Here is a 22,371-nt window from a genome sequence, read left to right on the forward strand (position 1 = left end):
GACACCAATCAGAAGGGTGGCTTTCCCCTCTCAAGTGGATATTTATTTATTTATTTTGGTAACAGAAGACAGACTCCATTTTATGTTTGTGTTTGTGGAGGTTGTGTTTTCTTCTCCAAAGCTGGTTGAAAGAAAAGGAAGGGAAAATCCCCCAGCTAACAGCAATTAAACTGGATCTAATGAGCTTTAGGCAGAGAAATCGGTGAAGCTAGTTGTAATATAGGTTTTATTTCTCGGACAGAAATCTTATATATGTGCAGTTCTGGAGTAGAGAGAACATCTAATCTTTAATTTGGTAGGATCTGAGATCAATGTGGTCAATAGGCGTTTCTTCACTCCTTTTTTCTTCTTCATGTTTTCAGCTTCTAGGTTTCTGACCTTTCTATGTAAAACAAATATTTAAATTGTTTGTAATATTATTATTGCAGTGAGAGGTATTGTCTGATTAGAATGTGTGCGACTGGACTGTTTAACTTGACTGTGCTATTTCTAAAGTAAACACTATTTGATACACTTTAATGCATGTGTCTTGTATGACTGAATAATTACTCATACATCTTGGATATCTGCTGGAATCCCACATTTTCCTCTGCGCACGTCCTTGATAACTCAAGGATTCTTCACACTCCTTAACAAAATATTTGGGACTGGCCGCAAAGGTCATGGACCCAATCTCACCAAATGAGGAACTGGATGTCTAGAGTAGTTCATTTTGAAGCCAACATAACCTTCTTTGTCACCATAGGCTACTGAACAACAGACATTGTCTCTTGCCCCTCCCTGAATATGCCAGGGTCAAAGAAGGTTTCTCAGGAGTAATGTGTCTGATGGGAAGCATAACCAGTCACTGGTCCCTCAAAAGTTGCAGAGAGGGCACAGCATGGATATAGAAGATAAGGGAGAACTGACACTGAAAGTTATAAAGTGGGGAAGTCATCACATCCTCTGTCTGCATAGGAAAATCAGTACATATAAATGGTAGGATTTTTTAAAAAAACTGTGCAACAGTCTTAATGAATGGGGAACCAGTAAAGAAAAATATCCAATTATGTCACATAAATAGATGGGTGGAAACACGACTAGGCCATTCAGAAATCCATTCAGAATGAAAACGATGACTACTGACCATCTGCTTAGAAAAAGGCATGTTTTCTTTAGAAATATAATTTAAGCAAATTTCTATTCATACATGCACATGGAAGAGGAAATTATCAACAGGCTTGAATAATTTGATTGCTTATGGTATTTAAGAAGCAGCCCTGACTCATTCTGAAAACATTGCCCAATCAATATTTATGCGGATTGTCCACATGAAATTCTGAACTTTGGACTATCCAACTGTTCTGCTCTGGACCTACTCAGATCGGAACAAAGTAGAATCCACACGCAGAGATTTCAAATCAAACATTTATATTTAAAATAGGGTTTGTCCATACTGGCAGCTTTCCTGGTCAAGTTGGCTAAGAGATAAGGAGCGGGTCGTAGCCAGGAGTCAAAGCAAATTTAGACATTCCTCAGTAAGATAATGCACGCATGCACACACACTCACCAATCTCCAGGTTTTCCTCAGACAGTTGCATCTCTGCTCAATGGATTTAAAAGAATAATAGCAGTTTGCCAGAAAAGCATTTCTGTAACGCTGGATCTAGGACCTCCACCATTACAGTTGGAACTCCACACTTGTTTACCCATAATTCCTCACTTATATACTGTCTGGGTGTGGTCAACTGTTTCCTAAATATGTTCATTGTCTAGACTTTTGTTTTATAGAGATATTACTGTATTTTTTGGTGTACCTTTTCCCTCCCTAAAAGAGGCTGATAATTAGGGTGCGTTTTATACTCTGAATGTAGGTTTTTTTCCTCCAGCCCTAACTAGCTGCTAATGATCTTCCCAGCTCTTATCTTGCAGGCTCTTTCATTGTTTCACTCTGTGAAGAATGTTTTCCAAGCCCTAAGATTTGCAGGGGTTTTTTCATTACTCTAACTTGCTCTGAGTAAGTTTCTTTCCAACCCTAATCAGGTGCTAACGATGTTCCCAGCTCTTACCTGCTTGCAAATCCTTTCATTGTTATTCTCTGCAAAGAATGTTTTTCAAACCCTGTGTTTGATTTTTTTTTTCATTCCCTATTTGCTCCAGATGTTTCTTTCCAGCCCTAAACAGGTGCTAATGACGTTCCCAGCTCTTACTCATTTGCAAGCTCTTTCATTGTTACTCTCTGCAAAGAAGCATGTTTTCCAAGCCCTAAGTCTTTGCAGAGGTTTTTCCATTGCTCTAGTTGCTCAGACTGTTTCTTTCCAGGTACTAATGATGTTCCCAGCTCTAACTGGCTTGCAAGCTCTTTCATTGTTAGTCTCTCAGAATATTTTTTTTTAAGCCCTTAACCAGGGGATAAAATAATGTGCTGAAGCCGACCAGACTAAGGTTGCTAGCCAGATGAATACCTGGTAAGCAGATTCTTTTCCCTATTTTCCTCCCCAAAAACTAAGGTGCATCTTATGTCTTATATTCCGAAAAATACAGTACCTTCTAGAACTTTTCCCATAAAGATATTCCTGTCTGCTTCGTGACCTTCTGACCCTCACATCTAATAGTGGCTCTTTATCCCCAATGTCTCCCTCCTCCTCTGAATCAGACATTACCATCATTGGTGGTTCTACAGTCTCTGGAGGTTCTTCAAGTTTTTCAGGTTCCAATTCTCCCTCACTCTCACTCTCTGACTCAGTTGTCAAGAGCCCTGGCCTAGGTACCAAGACAGACCCTGTTCATCCTCCTCAGAATCTATGACTAACTGGGCTGGTGATGGACCACTCACAACACCAACAATCCTGATCTGGATCTTGAAACTTTGGAGTAGATATTACTAAGATGGGTAATGTAATACAGTATCTTCAAGCAAACAGCCAAGCTCAGAGTACCAAAGACTCCATAGTTCAATCCTGAGCTACATATATTCCCTTCTTTTGATAGTTTGTTAAGTGTGATTTGGAAGATGTTTTATAGAATTCTGACTGAAAAGACACGAAAAATAACAATAAGAAAACTTTAACAATTGATGCACAGTTTTACTTTGGGCAGCAGGTGTGCAGACTAAATTTATCTTTTCAGCAGGTTTCTGAGAAATAGATTAATATTAGTAAAAAAAACTGACTGCAGATTTGTAGATTTGGCATAAATTGTGATGCATTATGTTCTCATTTACATCTAATGTATTTATGGAGAAATATTTTAAGAATATTTTTAATATTAGAGGTATGTTAGGTCCAAGTGTACTTCTGCTATTTTATTGTACACGATGCTGTGTAGCTGTTCTGAGAACAGAATGATTTCCAATGAATATCAGATTATAAGATGCAACAAGGAATAAGACTCTAAAAATTAATATAGCAAAGAGCAAAGGAGTTGTGTTTGACAGATTGATTGATTGATTGATTGATTGATTGATTGTTAGAGTTGAAAGGGACCATGAAGGCCATCGAGTTCAACCCCCTGCCCAAGCAGGAACCCTATAGTACACCAGTCAAGTGGCAGTTCAATCTTCTCTTAAAAATGTCCAGAGTGTTGGAGTTCACAATGTCCGCTGGTAGGTTGTTCCATTGATCGCTTTGACCATCAGGAAGTTCCTCCTTATCTGTTCCTTGTCCGGCCCTCTGGTGCCTGAAGAATAAAGTGATCCCCTCCTCTCTGTGACATCCCCTCGTATACTTGTAGAATGCTATCATGTCCGCTCTGGCCCTCCTTTTCTCTAGGCTATCCATGCCCAGTTCCCTCAATCTCTCTTCGTAAGTCTTGGTTTCCAATCCAAGATTAAAAAGACTTGCAATTCCATATTCTGCAAAAATGGCAAAAAATCTAGAGCAAATAGATTATCTGTTTCTTGGGGGAATGTTTACTGTATTTTTCTTCTGTGTCTAGATCAACTTTTAAATTTCCAGAATGAATCCATCTTTTTAGCTTTGTTGTTGGCCAAGAATAAGTCATTATTGGTACGTTTCTGATAGTAGCTGACATACCAGCTGATAAGCCATGCTCTGTGTCTCTCCACATTCACACCTGACCATGTCTTGCGGAGCACTAGTTGAAAAACACTGGTATAAGGGATGTTGGATCCTTCAACCAAATTCTCCTTTAATATTATTCCTTGCTTGGTGGTCTCCTTCCTCCATCTTTAAATTAGATTTTGTTCTTGTGTATAGCAAGAATGTTTCTTCTTGACATAAAATTGTTCCTAGATCTGAGTTGGTGCGCTTGGGACATATGTCCCTTCAGAGGATGTCAAGGGTTATTCTCTTGCTTAGTTCTCTTGGAGTCTGCTGCTACTTCTCTCCTGATCCTAGATGAGGCAATACCAGCGAGAGGATATATTTTCTCCAAAACATATCCTGGTAGTAGCTGACATAGATCAAACCTGAGAATGTTTATTAAAGATGGGGAAATGAATGAAGAAAGTTTAAAATGTGCAAATGTTAGCAGAAATATAGTGGATTGTAGGTGGTCCACTGAGCAAAATGAACCTTTGCAAAATATGTTGTGTATGACAGCGAGTTTCTGATCTCTTTTTAACAAGGAAGTGAGTTGGGAACATTAAGTCATGCAAATGTTAAGCTGAATGCAATATAGATTGGTTACTAAAGAAATGTGTGGGGTCATAGGCATCTGTTTCTAATCATGAAAATGGCAAATCGACAAACTCCACTTTCTATGATTACACTGCAGTGTGTGTGTGTGTGTTACAGAATTTGCATTGAAGTTTTCTCATGAATATTCCATATGGGGACATATAGTTAATAGTTTGGGTGTAAAGTAGATTTGTTTCTTTTTCCTCTTTCATATTATACCTGTAGTTTCTTTTGCTCATTACATCCATCATGGACTCACAAGGTTGAAAGGGACACTTAAGATCTTCTAGTCCAACTGCCTATTCAAGATGGGAATCATTAGACCATCTGATGTTTGTCCATTCCTTTCTTGCATTTATTTACCATAGTACATAGTAGCACATGTGTGCAAGCAGATTAAAATTTGATTGTTCTTATTTATGTATTGAAATCCAGATCCAAGCTCCCGTTCAGCCACAACGCTTGCTAGATGTTCTATCCAACATTGGCTGAGGTCACGCAACACAAGATACCACTGTTTATAGATCAAACTATGGTTGGCTGGATGTGTCCAATATGAAAAACTCATAAACCAGGATTTTTTTTAAAAAGTGGTTGAATTCACACAGCACTTTTAGCCAATCCAAACATTGCATTACCATTTATATGCTTTATGAACCATGATTTAGCATATTGTGCCAGGCTTTCCCTCCATTTACGACATCAGGAAGGTGATGAGTCATGAGGTTTATTCATCACCTGGAACTCCTTGGAAGAAGTGTTGACAGAAAAATCTACATAATGATAATAGTAGCTCTGTATGGTTCTTGGCAAGCTCTGGGCAGAGGGGGCCAAATGATAGAAGCAATGTTGCGTCATTGGGATGCAAACTCTGCTCTCCTTTGATGTAGGTAATGGTATTTCAGGCACATCCAAAAGAGATGAAACATGAGCTGTGAACAGAAGAAACCTTTTGATGAAAGTCTGCTGTATATTGGTAGTCCTTGACTTACAAGAGTTCATTTAGTGACCATTGAGCATTGCAACGTCACTGAAAAAAGTGACTTTATTATTTATTTATTTATTGTATTTATATGCCGCTCATTCCGAAGTGGACTCAGAGCGGCTAACAAGTGGGATAAATGCAACAATACTAAAATACAATCAAAATACATAATAAAATCAGTAATCTAATAAAACAATAAAATAATATTCTAAAAAGAACCATACACACACAGCAGTCAATCTAATTCAAGGCCTGCTGGAAAAGCCAGCTTTCCAGAAGAGTGGTAGGGAGGAGATAGTGCAAATCTCTGGAGGCAGTTGATTCCATAGGGTCAGAGCTGCCACAGAGAAGGCTCTTCTTCAAGGTCCTGCCAACCGACATTGCTTGGTGGATGGGACCTGGAAAAGGCCGACTCTGTGAGACCTTACTGGCCGAAATGAGATATGAGGTCGGAGGTGGTCTGGCCCTGAGCCATTTAAGGCTTTAAAGCTGATAACCAAACCATGAATTGGGTTCGGAGACCAATTGGCAACCAATGCAGCTCACATAAAGATGGAGTAATACAAGCATACCTAGGTATACCCATTATTGCACCCGCCACTGCATTATGAACATTTTTCACATTTATGATTGCTGTAGTATCTCCATGGTGATGTGATCAAAATTCAGATGGTTGGCAACTAATTTTTATGACAGTTACAATGCCCCAGGGTCATGTCAGAATAGAATAGTGTCATCACTATCTGGGAAAGCCAGATTCTCTTAGCAACCACAGTGATTCACTTAGCAACTGTGGCAAGAAAGGTTGTAAAATAGGGCAAACCTCACTTAACCAATGTGGGTGGATGAAATGGGTGGAAACCAATCAAGGAGAGAAGCAACTTAGAACTAAGGAGAAATTTAGAACACTTAATCAGTGGAACAACTTGTCTCCAGAAGTTGTGAATGCTCCATCACTGGGAGTTTTTAAGAAGATGTTGGATAACCATTTTTCCGAAGTAGCGTAAGGTTTCCTGCCTAAGCAGGGGGTTGGACTAGAAGACCTCCAAGGTCCCTTCCACTTCTGTTATTCTATTCTATTCTAATCTAATCTATTCATGTCTCACTTAGCAGCAAAAATTCTGGCTCAATTTTGATTGTGCGTCAGTACTACCTGGACCTTATATTGTTGGTTATCTCAAAGGTATTCATAGCAATATAGTAATGTATGCATCCCTAATTGATTTTTAAATTATGTACTTTTAAACATTTAATAATTGCACTTAAATCTCAATAATTTAATCAAAAGTAAAGCCTTGCGGGTTCTGTTGGATTTATTGCCTCATCCATAGGTCTGTAGCAATAAATTTAACTTATCATAAGAAGGCATTCTTCCAAGTTACTGAGAATAAAATCTTGGACAAAACTGCACGAAAATACGCAACTTCATAATTATTTATGATTTTAAACTGCCAGGATAGGGAGCTCTGGAGATGCAAATACTACAAAAGTAAAGAGTCCTTGTGGATTTTACTCCTGTAGTTACTGCCGACTATAGAAGGAGGTGCTCGTCTCTGTTTCAAAGCCATTGAGCCAGCACTGCCCCAAAACAGTCCTGCCATAATGTAGACAGCATGACATCATGGAGCTCTGTTACCTTCCCACCAAAGTGGTACCTCTTTATCTACTCACATTTGCATGCTTTGAAACTGCTAAGTTGACAGTAGCTGGGGCAAGGATGGGAGCTCACCCCATCGTGTGGTGTTTGGGTCTTGAACCTGGGCTGCTGGCTTTCCAGCTGACAAACTCAAGTGTCGTAACTGCAGAGCCACCATGCCACCTCTATTCAAACACTATACTTAGAATATAAATGGAATCTATGTCCCATTTAACGTCTTAGTGGGGCAGTGGTTAGAGTGCTGCTGATCACCGGCTGGCAGCAGTTTGGCAGATCGAATCTCAGAAGGCTCAAGGCTGACTTATCTTTCCATCCTTCCAAGGTTGGTGAAATGAGGACCCAGATTGTTGGGGGTAATATGCTGACTCTCTATCAACTGCTTTATATACCGCTGAAAAACACCGTGAAGCGGTATATAAATCTAAATTCTATTGCTGGGGGGGGGGAGAAAGGTGTATTATATCAATACAATTTAAAAAGGAAAAACCACATTTTCAAAAATACTCCTAATTTTGCATCTTGATGCTGCCAATTACAGTGATTACATTATTTACCTACAGCTATTTTATCCCACTCTCTCATCACCAACAAACATATAATCAATTAAAGACAAACAGTTACAAATAATGGATTGGATTCAGATTTAGCCATGCAGTGGCCTCACTGATATCAGTGAAGCTTCAGCCCGTCGCTTTGTTGAAAGGCCAAAATCAAAACACCATCGACAGAATGGCTGCCAGATCCTGAATGAACTATCTGGATTTCTCTCTCTCTCTCTGAATTTTTTTAACAAATTTGTCTCTTTGGCAGCACAAGAGACCATCTTCTAAAATGACATCCATTAACATTGGGGGGGGGAGGTTCTTCTCCATGCACCCCCACCCCTTCCCAAAATATATCAATCCTTCTACCTTGTGATTTTAATAACTTTATGGAGAGTTAGGCTCTTTTTTCTCCTAATGTTTTTCAAAATGAAATAGAACACCAACACGAAAGGGGAAAGAATAGTACAAGTACCTTCAAACAGATACAATTTAGATAAGGGTGTTTTTTTAAAAAAAGTATTACCCACGCCAAATTATCTTGACTCAATTACACTTTTCATCAGGGAAAAAAAAACCAGCTCTCAGACAGCAGTTAGGAGAGACATAAAGGGAAAATACGGTGCTACTTATAACTAAAAAGTCGATAAAATCTCGCAGCCTTAAAGGAAGGGACAAAACTCATTACAGATAAGGGATCCCCCCCCCCCCCGAACGCTTCTCCCGGATTGCTTTTTATTTAAACGCCGGGCTAAAAAGGAAATCGCTCCCTTTTATCTCCCTCAGGATCAGCCCAGCTTCTCAGCTCTGCTTCAGTCTGATCACAGCTAGAAGGTCCTTTTAACCTCTCCGTCTCTCCCCGGATCGCAAATGCTGAGATCGTCTAAAAAAAACCCCGAAACCCACATACACAACAACAACCGGCGCCTAACAAAGATTAAGATAAATAAATATCAGGAAAAGGAAAAAAAGAAGCAGAAGAGCGACTGAGAAGGTATTCTCCAGTATTTTAGGATGCCGTAGTAAAAGGGGGGGGGGAGGCATAGAGATGAGAGCTATGGCAATTTCCCGATTAATGGCGCCCCCCCCCCCCAATGCTAAATCTGTATTACTTTAGCCCCCCCCCCTACTGTCAGAAAATTGAAAAAAAATAATAATTAAGCGGCCAGCCTACTTTGCCAAAAAAAAAAAAGCGGGAATGGATATGCAGATTTTCCTGACAGAGAGCGAAGGCGCACGCGCAGTGGAAAGCCGGTCCGGGCGCGCTTGGCGGGGGACTCGGGATCCTGACCGTTAGTTGGCAAAGGCTGCGCGGTGGATGGCAAGGGAGCGAAGCCGCTTAGGCAGTGGCCGGGTGCGCATGCGCGAGAGGTTTTTTTTTAAAAAAAATATTGTGTGTGTGAGGGGGAGAACCAGAGAAGTAACGTGTATCCCTGGAAAGAGGGGAAAAGGCTGTAAAAATAAGGGTGTGAGAGAAATGCCTGTCATGTTGCGAAGAGCTTTTTAAATAAGAGTTGTGAGAGAAAACAATGGTCTTGTGCACTGGCGTGCTTGCGTTAACAGGTTATGTGGTGGCTTTTTTTTTAAAAAAAATTGATATTATTTAATTATTATTATTTATTTATTAATAAAATAAATACAATCATAATTAATAAAATAATAATAAAATAATATTAAATTATTATTTCTATTTGTAATACTGTATAGGGTTGCGCGAGAAATAAGGCAGGTGCGCGACCGGGTTAAGCCAACGCCAGAGATACTTCCCCCCCTTTTTTTTTTAAATCCGTAGGACAGGGTGTTACACGTGTGTAAATGAAACCGCAAGTGTAGAACTGAGGGACGGTCGTCGGGTGGCTCCTCGTGTAAGTGGACACGCGGGGCCTCTGACGCGCGAGGGGAAAGAGTCCAGCACGTGCTCGCTACTAGAATGAGGTGGACGTCGTAGGCATGCGAAGCGTGTGTGTGTGTGTACGTGCGTATTGAGCCGTGTGAAGCGCGAAGCACCCAAACGGGGCGCGGACGACGAGAGGTGCGAGGAAGCCCAACGCAAAGTGAAGGGACGCCTGTTAGAACAGGCTGGAAACTAAGGCGGCACCCCGTTTTTATCCCTTCTTTTTGCCGGCACCGCTGGATGCGAGAGGCGCGTCTGCGCTGCCCCTTTAAGAGCCTCGAGTGCGCGCAAAGCCCTCCTCCTCCTCTCCCCCCTTCATCCCGCGCGCCCGCCTCCTCTCCTTTCCCCCCCTCCCTCTTCTCTCTCTCTCTCTCCCTTCCGCTCCCGCTCCGCTTTAAAGTCTCAGCCAGGATCCAGGCTCACATGTTACTTCCTGTATGGAAGAATGGAAAGGTTCCAGCAGCAGCAGCAGCAGCAGCTCCTGCCTGACTCTGCCTCGCCAGCTTTCGCCGGAGCAGCCCCAACTTCCAGCAGCGGGATGGATTGAAAAGCAGCTCCGGCTGGAAGCCCGGTTCTCGCCTTCGCCGCCTTTCCTCTCCTCGATCGGGGGCTCATCGTTTGGGAAGGGGGCGACGAATCTTCCCCGCTTCTGCCGCCGCGCTCTGAACTGAACTGCACCCGCCGTTTCGCAGGAATGCCTTTCCCCCTTTGGCCCGCATGAAGAGTCCGAGCCTGCCCTCTCCGTTCTGCAGCGATCGCCGCCGGCGCCGGGCTCTCGGAGGAAGCTCGGCGCGAAGTTGTGAGCTCCGGGAGGCGCCCGAGTTTCCCCCGCCAGTGTTTCGCTCGGCTTCCGAGGCCCTTTGAGCGGGCGCTGCCTTTCTGCTCAACTCTGGAACTCGCGTCTTTTTTTCCTTTTTTTGCACGATCCCCAAATCGGGAGAGACGGAAAGCCAAGCGAACGGGGGTGCTGCTTGCGTTTATTGCGCTCCGGGAGTGCACAGAAGGACGGGGACGGCTGGAGAGAACCGGGAAATTTTGGGAGGGCGGCCGTCCAAAGAAAAGGACCCAAGAATTATTCTCCCTTTTGTTTCCAGCCGAGGGGGGTGGAGGGAGGGGGAAGTGTACAAGTTTGGTCGCCCTCCACAAGTTTTGTGTGGGATTTTTCGGGTGTGTGCGTTGCCTTTTTTGTTTGTTTGTTTGTTTTAAAGAGGGGGAATGCGTGCGCGTCTGTGGAATCCTCGCCTTTTTCGTTTTTAGAGCCGTTTCGAGAGAGCTTCCCCCTCTTTGCTTTTGATTTCCCCCCCCCTCCTCTCCGATGTGCGGTTTTGGACATGCGGAGGCTACTACAACCGTGTTGCTGGATCTTTTTCTTGAAAATCGCCATCTCCGTGCTCCATTACGTGGTGTGTTTCCCCGGTGAGTGGCAATCGAAGCGTGGGGTGGAGGGCTGGAAAAGAGGCTGGGGGGAGGGGCAGGGAAGGGGAAGCCGGGTGGACGAGGGCGCCGAAGAACCCCCGCAGATGTCGCCCCGATGTCCCGCCTTCTCTCTTTTCCACTACACGCTTGGCTTTTTTGCACGCCTGTGTGCTCCGCCGTCGTTTGTGGTCGGCGGGCTGTGTACGCTGGGTGGGTTGCAGGCAGTTTGGGATCCAAAGCAGAGGGGAGAGAGAGAGAATGCTTTGCAAGATCTCCCCCCCCCCCCTTGGACCCTATGATCGGAATCCTCCCGCAGCCAGGCTCCTCTCTTCCCGGGCAGGGTGGGGGGGGAAACCCCCCGTCTTTTTCTTTTAATCTAAGGGGCTCCGGTTTGGATGGGGTGAACCGGGGAGAAAGGAACACCCCCCCCCAAAAAAAAAGATCTTTTCATCCTGGCTCGTTGCCCTTTGCCGTTTGTTCTCCGCACAACTTCTGCTGGTGAGATGCGCAGTCTTCCTCGGCCAGCAGCGCCTTCGCCCTTCGGTTGGAGCGATGGGCAAGGCGAGGCGGGAGACCTTCAGCCCGGCTGCTGGCTGCACTTAATGCGGAGTAAATGGGTTTCTCTCTCTCTCCCCACCCCTGCCTTCAATAGAAAGTGATTTGGTTGCTTCTCCCCGTGTTGTTTTAATCGGCCAGGACTGCTTACCACTCGGAGTTCCTTGGGATGCTGTCCGTTGTATTTCTCCTTGAAGTAGCCACATTGAGAGAATACTGTATAATATCTCTTTTCTCACAATCTCTCTCTCCCTCCCCTGCCAAACTACTACTGGTTGAGCTTGTGTAGACTTGGTTGGAGAGGCAGAGTAACTCCCTTATTTGAACGCTGGAGATTCAGCCTTTTTTTTTGTCCTTTGCCATAACATGCATCTCTTCTCTCCCTGTCAGAAATTCTTAAGCTTTTTTTCTTTCTGCATCCTTTCAGACCTGGATTGCTTTTATTTTGGCCTGTTGGTTGCCCTTCTCTTGCATTTGGTGCAATGCTTCCTAGAAAGACCCTGAGCTTGGTAGAGACAGAATGCCAGCTGTGGATGTGTGCTTGGTGGTGCTGGTGTGTGTGTGTGTGTGTGTGTGTGTATGGGGGGAGAGAAGAAACTAACAAAATCCCATTCTCAAAAATTGGGTGGGCAAACTAGCCACTCGGCCAGGTGGAAATAAGGGGGGATTGTGTCTATTTTGGAAATCACTGGGTTCCCTTTATTTCTTCCCTTGACTTTTGGCTTTCCTTTAGAGCTGTCCTTGCATTTTTGTTCTGTTAAACTTGAAAAGTGTCACACCCATTGACCTTGGTAAGGATGGAGAGGAGAGACAGAGAGTGTTAGGAGAAGGTCAGATCATACACTCAAGGGTGGAGAGCAATATCAATTCTGGCATTTTAGATAGATGGCCTAAAACCTTGTTCCCTTTTGGGCAGTTCTGGAATCAAGCCAGTCATTTTAGGGTGGTGGGCATTTGCTTGAGCCATCTGATTTCTGACATACAGGGTTAATCAGTCTGTTTGTGTGTGAGTGAGTGAGAGAGAGAGAGGGAGAAATGGACATTGTGTTTGCTTGTTCTCTTGGTAGGAAACATCCAAGGTGGAAACATTGTTGGAAAAATGCTGTAGCACAACATGGATTTTCTTTCACCTTTATCCGTTTCTAAGCTGATCCTGGAGCCTGGAAAAAGTTAAAAATGTCAAGGAAGCTTATGTATCTCTGAATGATTTTTCTCACCCCACCTTCATACTGTATACAGTAACACAAATGGGCCAGCAGAGGCACTGCTGAGCTGCTGTGTTTTCTGAACTGCATTAGACATATGTATAACCCCAAAGTCTCCCAACATGTGTATGCTGATCAGATAAAACTACATTTCAGAACAATTCCATAAAATCCATTAATGGGAAGGAGGGGCGTCAGTTGCTTCTGCCATTTGCTCTAAATTTCAGTAGTCTTGCACATGATAGCTCGGCAAATGATAAATGCATGGAATTTGCCTATTTATTACTAAAAGTGCATAAAATGTCCATAAAGATGGTTTTGTGACAAATATTCCAATGTTTATCAATTTATCTTTTCCCATTTTTTCTTTATGAAAGAGATAATGGCTAGCAAATGGCTAGCAAATTGAATGAAAATATGTGTCACTGGTACAAGCAACTTCTTTCTGCTTGTGTCTTGTAAAAAAAAAGGCTTTAAAATCATGTGTTTCTTACAAATATTTCAAGGATCTTACAAATATTTCAAGAACTGTAAGGAGTAATTTCACACTACTGTACTTTGTTCCAACCCCAGAAAATTTAATGGGACCTCTGTCCATTCCACAATTCATACCATGTATTTTAGAACGGCACCCTTAAATAAATTTTTTAAAATCTAAATTTATCATATTTGTAGCATCCACACCTCTTTCCTGATTTTACCCCCAGTGCATTTTTCTTTAGTAGACAAAACTTAATACGAATATGCTAATTTGATATGCAACTTTTCTTTGTTATGGTTGGCATACGTTTTTTTTAAAACTTTCCATTAGCACCTCTTTATAGCTATGATTAAAGGTAGGACAGATTTTTTTGATGTTATTGTTTTTAGTTAATATATGCATAAGATGAAATTAAAAAAATACATAGGAGAAAAAAAAATTGAGAAGCTAAGGTTGCAGTTCTTTGATGAGATGTTCCAGCTAAGGGGTAAATCACATTGAATGTAGTCTTATTTCTTCTTTAAAAATGCGCACAGGATTGTACTATAAAGGTTTAAAAGCTCAGCAATCGATACCACTATGAAAAGTTTAATCTTAGCGGAAGCATACCCCTTTTATACCTTTTTCCAGACAATTCAGAATGAGTCAAACAGAAAAGAGAAGGCATGGAGGAAAAAACCCCAACCTTGGCTCTGTTTGATATTCTGCTGCTTGTGAGAAAGAACATTTATCTTCTTTGTATTGATTCCTTCTTGATTTCATCCTTCCAAGTGACGACTTTCTTTCTGATGCTGTGTTATATATTGTACAGTAATTTCACCTAGAAGACAGGCTGTGGGAACACTACAAGAAAACAAGCACTGATGTAAGTTTAATGTGACACTGGTGGAAGACTGTCGAATATATATCGGTGGAATCTAAATTAAGTAGCCCTTTCTGCAATAGAACATTTGGTTCTCATTTTATGGGCATTTTGTGCAAGGTCCAGCTAACATGTACATGGATGAATGACACTTAAAAACAATCCTGGCTAAAAAAAAGGGTCAATACTACAATGAAGATTCTGTTAATTGAAATCTATGCCATCTAAAAGGGTAGTATCTAAGGGTGTGTTTTTAATGATTATAAATTGAGAGTATGTTGATGAAGTGTAGGTTTTGGGTTTGGTGCCAACAGTTAAAACATTTAAGCACATAGAATGCCTGGCACCAACCTCTGCTTCAGTCTTCGGCTTGGGAAAGAATTGGAAATTGAAAATACCTTAACCCTGAATGGGCACTGATATGGCAACTTCACATTTTTATAGCACGGTATTTATTTCTTCAGCTAGTTTGGTCAGTATGACGAGAGGATTGCTTTCTCCATAGTTTTTAAGTTGTTAAATTTACTCGCCCTGGCGTGTCTTGTAGTTCACTGCTAGGTTAGAGATAGGATTTCAAACTTCCTATGTTGGTGGAAGGGTCTGCATTTTGGAAAGGGTACTTTTTTTTGAATGGCTGAATTGGTGAGGCCAACCAGAGCATCGGGGCGTTTTATGAAGAGCCTGCAGGCTAAGTATGGTTGGAGATGTGATCTAGCACAACTGGAGGGCAGTTATGTTGGGGAAAACCTCATGAAGCTATTGCTGTTAAGATCTGGAATAAGAAATTATGCTAGGAATTGTAGGAAGTTAAAAACTGTTAAATTAAATTAATACAGCTGTGTAATCATTGGAAAAAAACATAATCCATAGCTTCTTTAGTTATGGCTTGTTTAATACATCACATTTGGGTGGGTTTAATTAACATTGAATCATAAACCATGACTAAAAACATAATAGCTGGGTTCACACTGTGTTTGATCTCATAAACAAGCAGAGTGGTGTAATGCCCAGTGGTACCTCTACCTAAGAATACCTCTACTTACGAACTTTTCTAGATAAAAACTGGGTGTTCAAGGGTTTTTTGCCTCTTCCCAGGAACCATTTTCCACTTACAAACCCAAGCCTCCGAAACTGTACAGTGGTACCTCGAGATACGAGTTTAATTCGTTCCGGACCTGGGCTCTTAAGTCGAGCAGCTCTTATCTCGAACGACTTTTCCCCATAGGAATTAATGTAAATAATTTTAATTGGTTCCAGCCCTCAAAAAACTCACAAAGTTAGTCTAAATTATGCAGAAAGACATGTTTTTAATGAAGAAATGTACATGTACATATAAATGAATAATGAAGTTTCTTTCATTTAACTTGTAAACTTTCTTAAACTTTTAAATTTACATATGTTCAACTTCTCTGCCACCCAATCCTGTAGGACAGAGGTCCCCAACCCTTTTTGCACCAGGGACCGTCTTTAAGCGATCAAGAGAGGAATGGGTGAATGAATGGACGGAGGGTGGGAAGGAAGGAAGGAAAGAGGGAAGGGACAGGAACAGAGGAAGGAAGCAAGGAAACTTATGAAAGGGGAGAGTAAGAGAGGAATGAGTGAAGGGAGAGAGGGAGGGAAGAAGGTGGGAAGGAGAAAGAAAAGAAGAAATAGAGGAAGGGAAGGTAAAAGAGAGAAAGAAAAAGAGCAAGAAAGAAAGGGGGAAGGGACAGGAACAGAGGAAGGAAGCAAGGAAACTTATGAAAGGGGAGAGTAAGAGAGGAATGAGTGAAGGGAGGGAGGGAGGGAAGAAGGTGGGAAGGAGAAAGAAAAGAAGAAATAGAGGAAGGGAAGGTAAAAGAGAGAAAGAAAAAGAGCAAGAAAGAAAGCTGCAAGCACCCCCCCGAGCCCCCCAGGCCGGCTGCAACCTTTTAAAACACGTGCGCCGCTTCGCAGCTGTCTCCTGAAGCCGAACGCGGAAGTTAGCGTTTGGCTTCAGGAGACAGCTCCTTGGCGCTTGTATCTCGAATTTGGGCTTGTAAGTAGAACAAAAATATCTCTCCCCTCCCAGCTCTTATCTCGAGTTGCTCTTAAGTAGAGCAGCTCTTATGTCGGGGTTCCACTGTAATTGGAAAAGGCAGGAAGAAGCCTCTGTGGGGCCTCTCTAGGAATCTCCTGGGATGAAACAGTGCCTCCACCCTCCCTGTGATTTCCCCAGTTGCACACATTATTTGCTTTTACATTGATTCCTAGGGGAAAAAATGGCTTATTCTTACAAACTTTTCTACTTAAGAACCTGGTCACGGAAAGAATTAAGTTCGTAAGTAGAGGTATCACTGTAGTTTGTAAATCAGAGTTCATGGTCTGCAAAATTGAACAGTTATGATCAGTATCAAGGGTCACCAGCTTGTGGGCTGCAGCCCACTAGTGGGACATGAGGGATTTGCAAGTGGGCCGTAGAAATGTCTGGTGAGCACACACATACATACGCATCCTGACTTGCACCAGTAGTAGGTGAGCATGTGTGCACATGGTTCATTTGTTCATTTGGTCGCCTGCATGAATCATTCCCTACCTCTTGCCAGTCCGCAAAGTCAGAAACCTGGAGGTACTCTGCAGTAAATCAGTCCTGAATTACACATATCATATGTGACTGTGCTTGCATTATTTTCAGACACATGTAGCTGTGATATAAAATGGTGGTGCCGGAATACTGTATTCCCATACACTCAGTGATGGGCTACCAAAATTTTTACTACTACACTGTAGGCGTGGCTTATACATTTTGTTTCAACATCTTTCAGTGCAAATTGGGTATTCTGGGGTAGAGCTCCATTTTTGCTACCCCACTGCATTCCCCCCATCCAGGCAGTAGCCCACCCCTGCATACACTCTACCAGTGATGGCTAACCTTCTGAAAGGGTGCCCTGTCGCATATGCAGGAGTGCCCTTGCCCATAATTCAATGCTTGGGGAGGGCGGAAACAGCTTCCCCCACCCCCCAGAGGCCTCTGGAGGCTGGGAATGGCCTGTTTCCCAACTTCTGGTGGGCCCAATAGCCTCGTGCTTTGCCCTCCCCAGGCTCCAAAGGCTTCCCTGGAGCCGGGTGAGGATAAAAACGCCCTCCCCCATCTCCCCGGAGGCTTTCTGGAAGCCAAAAATGCCCTCCCAGAGCTTTTGTGTGAGCCAAAAATCAGCTGGCCAGCACACACATGAACATTGGACCTGAGCTAGGGCAACAGCTCACATGCCAGCAGATATGGCTTTGCATGCCACCTGTGGCACCCATGCTGTAGGTTTGTTATCACTGCACTATACTGTACTATAAATCTGTGTTCTTTAACCTTGGCAACTAATTGATATGTGAACTTCAACTCACAGAATTCCTTAGCCAATGTGCTGGCTGGGGAATTCTGGGAGCTGAAGTTCACACTCTTTTGATGCTGCCAAGTTGAGAAAGACTGCTGTAAATAGTCATGCTGAGATTCCCACAGTACTTGTATCCTTTTTTCTTTTTTCAAAAAAAAAGAAACCAGAGTGCAAGAGTGATAGAAAGCAAAAATAGGTGAGCATAGAGGAATTTGCAATGAGAAGCCATTCACGATACCACTGGAGATGACAGGTTTTACAAATGCACAGTAAAATACGTGACAACAGGTGCTGGAAAAACAGATTGCAATGTGAGCACATGTGGGTGGAAGGAAGTGTAAGATCCTGGAGTTGGCTGTGAGAGGAGAGACAGCAGACTGGAAAATAAGAAATAGTCAGGCTGCTGTGCCTTTACTTAAAAAGTTAAAATGAACAATCCTTATTGGTTAACCTGCGATCTCATAATTCTTAATACAAAAATCAGCCGATGTTTAATTTTTAAAATGAAACAATAAGCAAAAGGCGTATTCTTAATATGAGCATCCATGGCTACATTGCCATTCATACTTATGAAATATTCTTGCCTGAAATTGGTGTGCTTCCCTTCGCTTATTTTTTATAAAGGTTTGCTACAAATGTATGCAATTCTTTTTGTGTGTATGTGCTTTGGGTGGTGTAAATAATTGCAAATAGCTATTTGAGGTAAAGAGCTACTTAAACAATAACAAACAAACAACTCATATTTAAACAATACATTTGAATTTTTAAAACCAGCTTTGCTTTATTTAATACTATTGACAATAGCTGCCGAATTGTCATATTATACGAAACTGTAGTCATTTAAGTAATTCTTTGACCTGCTTCATTTATGTGCAATCATGATCAAAAGAGATTTGAACAAGTTATAGCAGGGGTGTCAAACTCGCAATGACGAATTGTCATCACAACTTTTTTACCCTTTGCTAAAATGGGGGCGGGTGTGGTGAGCAAGTGACCCCCTGCTTTATAGGATGAAGACACTGATAACTTCATATTTTGTACCAAGCCACACTTTTTAAATCAGTTGTCTAATTTATCATATATTCAGTTGTAAATCATGGATTATTATAAAATGGTAAACTATCCATTAAGAGACCATAGTAAAGTAAAACTAAAGAACCTGAAGAGTATGGATTACGGTAGCACAATGACTCATGTTAAATGATGGCATTTGCATGATTTTGCAAACTCTAGTTTATTCAACAAATGTCGGTTAAATAGAAATTTAATACATTATGTAGATCCTCCCGTGGACTGAGTTGTCTATTCTTACATTTCTTTGGTATAGAAAAGTTTTCAGCAGATGGCAGCATCTAGCCACCCTTGGCTGGTTTTTATTTTTATTTAAATAGGATTTCAGACTTGGCTAGTTTTAGGATAGGAGGCCACTAGGAAACCCTTGAGGTGAGACCCAGAGTGGAAGTTGAAAATCATCCCAGAAGACAGCATGATAAACCCACTTCCATGCTGTTGTCAGGAAAGCGAGGTGCAAATTTCCCTCGAGGACTTTTATTGAATTGTTTTGGAGCACATATGCAGCTTTTGAGGCAGATTTATTACAATTTGAGAGATTCTGCCTAGACTAGATTTTTTTTGAAGTTTTACCTTTCTTGCTGTATCCATAAGCGTTTAAAGGCCAGTTTCCTTGCATCTTATTCACATAAGCTGTTTAAGTTTCTTTTTTTAAAAAAAGTGCTTGAATTGGGGACTTACTTAGACTTTTGAACAACACAAGGATTTGAGATGTCCTTTAGAACGCATCGAATATAGAACAGAGGGTCCTCCAAGATTTGTCTTAGCCCCAGAGCTTATTGGAAATGACAGGTCTTACATTTTAATGACTGCTTTTTCTTTTTCCCCTCATGCACTACATTTTTCTGGAAAGTGTCTAATGAAGTCCTTGAAGATTAAGAATGCCAAGTATCTCTGTCTTCTTTCCTAGGCAGTAGACATGAACTTGTAAGCAGGCTTCAGAAGAAGAAGCGGCAGAGGGAAGACTTTTGATATTGCCTAGCAAGCTTATGGAAGCTGGTTCTGTAGTTAATGATGCAAGAATGTAGCTTTTGAAACCTTGCACAGTCTTAGAAGCTGAGTATCGCAATAAATATAGCTCGGGAAGTGAGAAAAAGGGGTTTTGCACCCAGGCTAGTGTGAAAATGTTGCATCTGGTTTTGGTTTGTGCATGTAAGGCATGGAACAGCTAATTACTAGTTATAAAATCTATTATTACGCATTTATATCTATATATCCATGTCTATCGACATATTTGTAGAATCCATTATTTGAAGATGTTGCTTTTCAGTGCTCCTTTGAGGGTTTATTTTTTTTAAAAAATAAAATACTAATTTGTTGAAGAAAATGCATTGACTTTCCACATGGAAAACAGCTATCACCCTCAGCCCAGGGATATTGATGGTCTTGAGGCAGTCTTTTGGCTAGATCACATAAAATGCTTTGGTCTCGACCATAGCTCCCTCTAAGCTGAGCAGTGAGCAATGGCTCATTTAAAAATCATCATCAACTCAGAGTTTTTCAAACCTGCCCAGAAGCCGAGAGGGAAAGAGTGCCGCTCAGACACTACTTTTCCGCCCACCCCCCAAAAAAATTAGAGGGAACACTGGTCTCGACAGGAAGAGAAGAGGAGAAAGAAAAGAAAAATTATCAGATACGCATCAGAAATGCTTATCACTAACGGGTATGTTCTACCAGTGGGATTTGGGATGTTTTATTGCCAAATGCCCTTTTAATGGAAATATTTGCTTTTTTAGAAAAACAAATCACACAACGTATAATTTGGTACTTGGTATTCAGTTACAAGAGAAAAAGGCCCAGATTCTATATGGTTTTGATGAGAACTGTTTTTTTATACTAGTGGTTTTTAGAAATCCTGCTAGTTCCAATTTTAAATCTTCCATTGCTGGTCCAAACTATTTTGGTAAGTGTGGAATAATAATAATTTAATAATAATTTATTAGGTTTGAATGCCGCCCCTCTCCAAAGACTCGGAAGCTGGTTATCATATTGATAAATCTAGGGCTAACTTTCAAGTTGGTCTTGTACCATCAGAAAAGCCAGGAATGAAGAAAAGGGGATGGTCTTCCTATATCCAGTTCCCGAATATAGATTTCTCATTTGAAGGTGAAATGCTCATTGGAATTCTTGTATTATAGTCTTAAAACTCTTTCTAATCTAATCAGAACTCTGAGAGACTAATGCATTGGATTAGCTGTTTCTAATCCAGGTGGCTACATTAAGTCTGACAATAAGATGCTTAGCTTTAGATAACATAATTCTTGGTGATTGGACACGGTCTGTATCCAAACAAAATTTGCTTTTTCAAGTTATGGTGGCTGGCTGCTCTCAATAGTGTCATACTGAGACTCTATAGAACTGATCATCCTAACATTCTCTGTTTTAAGGACTAAGGTTAACCAAAGATTCTTACATCCTCTGTTGTAGCCCTGGCCCTTAGATTTCTCCCTTTCGTTTTTTTAAAAATTGGACTATTAAAACAAAGGCCCCTCTGTTTTACATATAAAATGATTGATTTGTTTTCAAGCAGTTTTAAATTAAATTTAAATAAAGCCCATTCATGCGATAGGTGGCTATATAAATTTGAGAAAGCAAAGAAGCTTACAACGGAGTTGGCAGAGATGGTAATTTTGGACAGAGAGATGGCGAAACTGATTATTTCAATTAAAGAGAAGAATTTATCTAGTTACTGTATGTTTCTATTTAAAAACTACTTCTGGACTTTTGACTTGAAACTGACCTCCCCCCCGAACTTTGATTTTAGGTTTTGAGGATTAGAATGACTTTTGCTATAATTGGCTTGAAGTACTGTGAAATGTAAAGCAAAAAGTTGAGGGTTTTGGGGGTGTTTTAGTAGCGTACTGCAACTGTCTTCCTTTCTCTTTGCACCCTTCTCTCTTTAATAGATTAACAGAGTTGGAAGAGACCTTGTAAGTCATCTGGTTTGTACCCTTTTGTATTTTTATCCTACAATAAAGTTCATTAAAATCTCGATATAAATAAACATATAAAAATACTTTCAAAAAACGGTGATTGGTTCCACTTTGTGTAGGGCTTAATGTATATAATCGATAGAAAACTACATATGGTCAGTTTACATTGTAAACCTGAGGTCCCCAACCTTTGTGGCTTGGCAGGACTGAGCAGCACAAGCAGTGGGCTGGTGCACATGTATGTGCAACTTAATGTGCATGTGCGGTGGCCCACTGCTCACATGTTGAACTGTATGTGTATGCATACACTTGCCACTCATGTGGCCCTGTTGCAAATAGGCCATGGCCTGGTAGAAACGTAGAAACATAGAAACATAGAAGCTTGACAGCAGAAAAAGACCTCTATTTCCTGTATTTTATCTTAGGATGCATATATGTTTCTCCCAGGCATGTTTAAATTCAGTTACTATGGATTTACCAACCGCGTCTGCTGGAAGTTTGTTCCAGGCATCTACTACTCTTTCAGTAAAATAATATTTTCTCACGTTGCTTCTGATCTTTCCCCCAACTAACCTCAGATTGTGTCCCCTTGTTCTTGGGTTCACTTTCCTATTAAAAACACTTCCCTCCTGACCCTTATTTAACCCTTTCACATATTTAAATGTTTCGACCATGTCCCCCCTTTCCCTTCTGTCCTCCAGACTATACAGATTGAGTTCATGAAGTCTTTCCTGATAAGTTTTATGCTTAAGACCTTCCACCATTTTTGGTACTTGTCCATAGCCCAGGGGTTGTGGACCCCCG

General features: G+C 41.5%; 1 protein-coding gene across 3 annotated transcripts in view; it reads left to right on the forward strand.

The window, feature by feature from the left end:
- Positions 1 to 10,132: 10,132 nt before the first annotated feature.
- The window catches only part of PTPRG (protein tyrosine phosphatase receptor type G), a 922,721-nt gene continuing 910,482 nt past the window's right edge, over positions 10,133 to 22,371 (forward strand). Inside the window, exon 1 of one of the 3 annotated variants that reach the window (XM_070738149.1) lies at positions 10,133 to 11,113. In XM_070738149.1, coding sequence (XP_070594250.1) covers positions 11,029 to 11,113 — 85 coding nt within the window. In that variant the 5' untranslated portion in view covers positions 10,133 to 11,028. The remainder of the gene's footprint in view (positions 11,114 to 22,371) is intronic. The other 2 variants (XM_070738150.1, XM_070738152.1) reach the window with 2 other exon arrangements.

The sequence above is a fragment of the Erythrolamprus reginae genome, chromosome 2 (genome assembly GCF_031021105.1).
Source record: "Erythrolamprus reginae isolate rEryReg1 chromosome 2, rEryReg1.hap1, whole genome shotgun sequence".
In the NCBI taxonomy this organism is placed as follows: domain Eukaryota; kingdom Metazoa; phylum Chordata; class Lepidosauria; order Squamata; family Dipsadidae; genus Erythrolamprus; species Erythrolamprus reginae.